This window comes from Mchenga conophoros, linkage group LG3, assembly GCF_057382185.1.
Source record: "Mchenga conophoros isolate Kocher_MC1m ecotype Shallow Benthic linkage group LG3, M_conophoros_male_GT1.1, whole genome shotgun sequence".
Lineage (NCBI taxonomy): Eukaryota > Metazoa > Chordata > Actinopteri > Cichliformes > Cichlidae > Mchenga > Mchenga conophoros.
In genome coordinates, this window is record NC_140528.1 from 53,567,484 (window position 1) to 53,572,035 (window position 4,552).

The 4,552-nt window shown below is 37.7% G+C and overlaps 1 protein-coding gene across 2 annotated transcripts; it reads right to left on the reverse strand.

Annotated features, from left to right (window-relative positions):
- Window positions 1–608: 608 nt before the first annotated feature.
- Window positions 609–4,189, reverse strand: LOC146579509 (uncharacterized). Of its 2 annotated transcripts, none has more exons than XM_085269344.1 (7): window positions 4,068–4,189; window positions 3,325–3,469; window positions 2,953–3,002; window positions 2,496–2,846; window positions 2,325–2,411; window positions 1,138–1,206; window positions 609–862 (listed from the first exon to the last, which is right to left on the reverse strand). In XM_085269344.1, the coding sequence occupies exons 3-7, from the start codon at window positions 2,993–2,995 to the stop codon at window positions 729–731; spliced, it is 684 nt and encodes a 227-aa protein (XP_085125470.1). In that variant the 5' UTR covers window positions 2,996–3,002; window positions 3,325–3,469; window positions 4,068–4,189; the 3' UTR covers window positions 609–728. The 2 variants fall into 2 exon arrangements, with proteins under 2 accessions (XP_085125470.1, XP_085125469.1); XM_085269343.1 differs by having other exon boundaries at window positions 1,096–1,206.
- Between the last annotated feature and the right edge of the window lie 363 nt (window positions 4,190–4,552).

Here is a 4,552-nt window from a genome sequence, read left to right on the forward strand (position 1 = left end):
GTAGTGTTGTTGGATTTTAAACATATTGTTCAACAAACTGTGTCTGTTCAGAAGGGAAAATAACACATGTAAAATAATATTTACATGTCATTCTTTCAATGTAGATCTTATTCTCAAAATCAACAATTACAAAAAGATAATACTACTCAACAACCCAGCCTAAAATTATAGTGCAATTGCAGCGCTGGGGTGGTTAAGATCAGTGTTTCTGTTCTGGGATCCTTTTAAAGTACTGCAAAGTCAGTGACAAAAGAGTGCATGCAGTATAATTTGAAACTGCTGACTCCATGATCTGCTTTACTTACATATATTTTAAAGAAAAAAAAGTATGTAATGTATTTGGGAAATGGACACCATAACTCACTGGGTCTATTATGTTTTTTTCTAAAATAATTTGTTTGACTTAGAGCTAAGAATCAGTGTTGTGACATCACATATGACTTTTCTGTTTTTTCCTCATTTGAAGGAAATCTTACAGGTGCAAAGATTCCTTTTCTTTTACTTATATTTTTTATTTTTGTATTTATTTTTTAAGCACAGCAGTAGAATTAAATTAAATTAAATTCACAACATTAACAGGCAGGGAAGTCACTGTTGATTTAAGTCGTTTTATTACAGTGTGGACGTTTCCATGTGGTGTTGAACTGTAACAATAAACAGGACAGTCAGACTAAATCAAACGAGGACAAATGAGTCAACCATTTCTATCCAAAGTTTGCCAGTGTACCTTACCATCGTAACAGGTTACAAAGACCTCTTATGAAAAGTACTACAACTCCTGCAGTTGCCACATTTAAAAATGCCATTAGAACAAATAATGAGATTATTTCATGACATGCCCTTTCTTCTGCTGCCTTTGGACCTGTGTGGAGAAAACAGACCATAAAATAAACAATTTTATCAAAGCCAACAAAAGGGACGTAACAGTACAGGCACAGAAATCAGCCAATTGTGAAACACAAAAAGGAACAAATCTGGAAACTAAACATTGTATTTAGACTTTAAGGGTAAGAATTGGGCTTGTTGTGCAGCAAGAAAGCTCTGTGATGTCACAGTTGGCAAATCTTTTTGCAGTTGATCAATGAGTAAACCCACCACCGTCTTTCAAAGGAAGTCCTGAATTAACTTCAGTATCACCTGCAATCAAAACTTTATTTTTGTCGTCCACCTTTATTTTCCTCGCAATCATGTGCAGAGACGCAAAACCTGTCCAGATAAAACAAAGGTAGAAACAGGAAAACTTAAACAATAGAAACAGAAATAATAATAATAATAAACTAGGTTCAAAAGTAGATGTAATAAAAAGACAAAACCAAATACATCAATCAAAATGACATGCATCTATTCACTGAAAAAAAGTAAGTTGTTATTCTTTGTTTTGATTAATAAAGCATGAAAAACTTGATTATGAATAAGAAATTCTGCCTAAACGATAAATGATTGCATAATGTACATCATGTTATTTAAAATTATATATCTATAACATGTATTTCCCGTGAGATGTCGCCCTGTGTTCATTACATGCTTGTTTGATTGCATGGCAGCTATCACAAATGTGATGAAGTTCAGACAATTTTAACTTAAATATGTCACGGCGGGGTAGTGAAGCAGTGGACCCAAATCCAGACAGAGAAGAAGACGGAGCGGAGACTTGAACCAAAAGCGAGCTGTTTTATTTAGGCTGGTAAACATGAACAAAGGCAAAAACAGGAGCAACAACTAAACTGGAACCCATACTGGGAAAACTAAAAGACAACTGTGACGAAACATAGAGACAACTATAGAGACTATGATTTCTATGACTCGGCGTGGTAACACAGACGTTCTGACAAAGACAGGCTAAACACACACAAGGGATGATCAGAGGAAGTGGAAACACATGGGGAAACAGCTGACACTAATGAACATAATGACACCACAGGGGAACTATAAAACTAAGCACACTGAACAAGGGAACACTAGACTTCCAAAATACAACAGGAAACACAGAGACGCTGGCATGACATCACAAACCAGACAACATGAAATACGCAGACAACAAATACATGACGAACTACCTAGAGAAGACCAGAACAGACTTACAGAAGAGGACCTAGATGGACCTAAACTAGAATACACTCATCTAAAACCTACAGAACTACACATATATTTATAATAAAACACACATTTACAAAAAGCACTCAAATTGCTGGGTCACAGACCCAGCCCCTGACAGAATAATTCCACAATTCACTGTAAATTTTGAACACCAAACCTTTTAGACGACTAAAGTGTGATGTGTTAAAAAGGGTACTCAGAACTGTGGATAAAGATTGGTGATTTACCTTTTGGTAGTCCAAATATCAGAGGTCTGAGTAAGACATAAGTGCTGTTTCCATCAGAGGTTCGACCCACACTCAAAACAAAATTTTCTGAGGATGAAAATCTGAATTAATGTTTGTTCATCTGCAATATAAATACAGCCCAGTCGTAAAGAGATACAGGAGTCAACTTACCATTTGTCTCGAGCCTCCATCTCTTCAGGCTGTCGTCGTAGTCGGCAGCCACGTCACACCTGTAGCTTCCAGAGTCTTCAGCTGTGACTCTGGACAGATGAAGTCTGATTCGTCCTCCTCTCAGAGCATCTCTGTCAGTCTGAACTCGTCCTGCAAACTGCTCATGCTGAGACTCAGAGTCCTCCACTCCTCTGATCATTTTAAACAAAATCTTAGTGACGTCTGAGTGGAAAACACACATCACGTCAGCCAGAGACACGTCAGCTTGGAGCTGACTGTCCAATCTGATGGTGATGTTGTCGTCCTCCTTGGCCTCAAAGACAGTCGCAGTCCTTTTCAAAACAAACGTCCCTGTTGAGAAGACACCACCTCATTATTGTGTGTTCATTTATCCTTTTTATTTATTTATTTATTTGAATTTACCAAAAGATAACTGTGTCTAAATGTGGACACTCACAGACAGAGGACGCCAGGCCGAGAAACAGAAGGATCCTGATCATCTTCTCTCTGTCAGAATGAATCAGAGGAAGAACGTTTTAATAAATATCTTTTTTTTAAAAAAGACAATAAAAATAAAAGTGAAATATTTCACATTTTTCACCAGCTTAAAAACCACTGAGTGATTTCCCCACACAGAGTGCACACAGACACCGTTTCTGTGCAGCTCACCAGCACATGAATTAATGTACGTCTATGATCCAAACCATGATCATAATTCTGTGCATGTTTCAGCTACGAGATTTAAAATGGTCTGTTGACATCAGAGTGAAGTGTGTTTTCAGTATTACTCCAATAACATGTTTAGATGTTTTTAGGCTTAGTTTTCTACCTGTTCTTGCGTTTCTCCGTCTCTGGCAGCTGTCTCTACGAACCATGAGCTCCTCTCTACGAACACGGAAGAGCATGTAAAGTTTTCCTGTTGACTTTACTGGGTGGGCTAAAGTGACACTGTAATGCACCTGTATTACAATGACCTGTAAAAGGAAAAAAGAAACGAAAAACAAGTTTAGCTCATCAGACCGGACAGGATAAGGTGACCCTGAATCCTCTCTTAGTTATGGAGCAGTAGGCCTAGGCTGCCCTGGGATTCCCATGATGCATTGCATGTTTCTTCTTCAGTCACCTCTGTTTTGCTCACTGTGTTTATACACCTCCTGCATTTAATTATTAGTTATTATTAATCTCTTGGTGTCTTTTACAGCTTGTCAAATAGTCACGCAATAATAGTAATAGAGATACTTTTATTATTATTATTATTATTATTGTTATTATTATAGCCTAAGCATTAGTAGCACTGTAGACACCACTGTGCCGCTGTTTTCTTCCCGTTGCGCACTTTCATAAAACCCCTTGTGGTGTTTCTTGTTTTGCATCACATGAGCAAACTAAAAGCTGCTTTCCTGTCTCTGTCCTGCTTCTTCTGTCATGGTAGCTATTTGCTTTTGTGACGCTGCTTGAAACTGATCATGGTTTGCCCACATACCATACGGTCTTTTTTTAAAAGGCGCCTGCATCAAAAAGTAAACAACAAAAGCACACACGTTCACACAGGATGTTTTAAAGTCTACTTACTTGTTTGTAGGAGAGTGACCCGCAATGTGTCCACTTTGATTTAATAAGCTGAAAGAACAAACAACCGCCTGAATATTTCAGATAAAGAAGACGCTTCAGCTCACTGTTAAACCTGTCTATTCAGACACGTGACAAACACAAAGTGTCCAAACTGCTCATTCCAGTCACACCCTGCTTTACAGACTGTGACTAAACATTTACATTACAGTAAAACAGAGATGCCATTTTTTTGGACCTGCTACTTTACTACCTACACTTAAAGACATTTTATAGATAAATAAATAAACCATGCACATAAAATAACAGGTGCATTGTTTAAATGAAAAAGGAACACAACAAAGCCTACTCGAGAATCAAATGCAAACTCTTGTCGCTTCCCCTCTCAGTAGATTTGTATTCAGTTGGCTTTACTTTCAAGCCACGAGAACATAAGATAACATATACTCAGCACTTCTCCTATCAGTGAGGTGAGGCATTAGTGGTAA

Excerpts from the sequence above, each read along its gene's own strand:
- LOC146579509 (XM_085269343.1), bottom strand. The coding sequence starts at position 2,995 with ATGATCAGGATCCTTCTGTTTCTCGGCCTGGCGTCCTCTGTCT. Across the intron at positions 2,847-2,952 it reads CGGCCTGGCGTCCTCTGTCT|GGACGTTTGTTTTGAAAAGG; the intron begins GTGAGTGTCCAC and ends TCTTCTCAACAG. Across the intron at positions 863-1,095 it reads ACTTCCTTTGAAAGACGGTG|GTCCAAAGGCAGCAGAAGAA; the intron begins GTGGGTTTACTC and ends TTCTCCACACAG.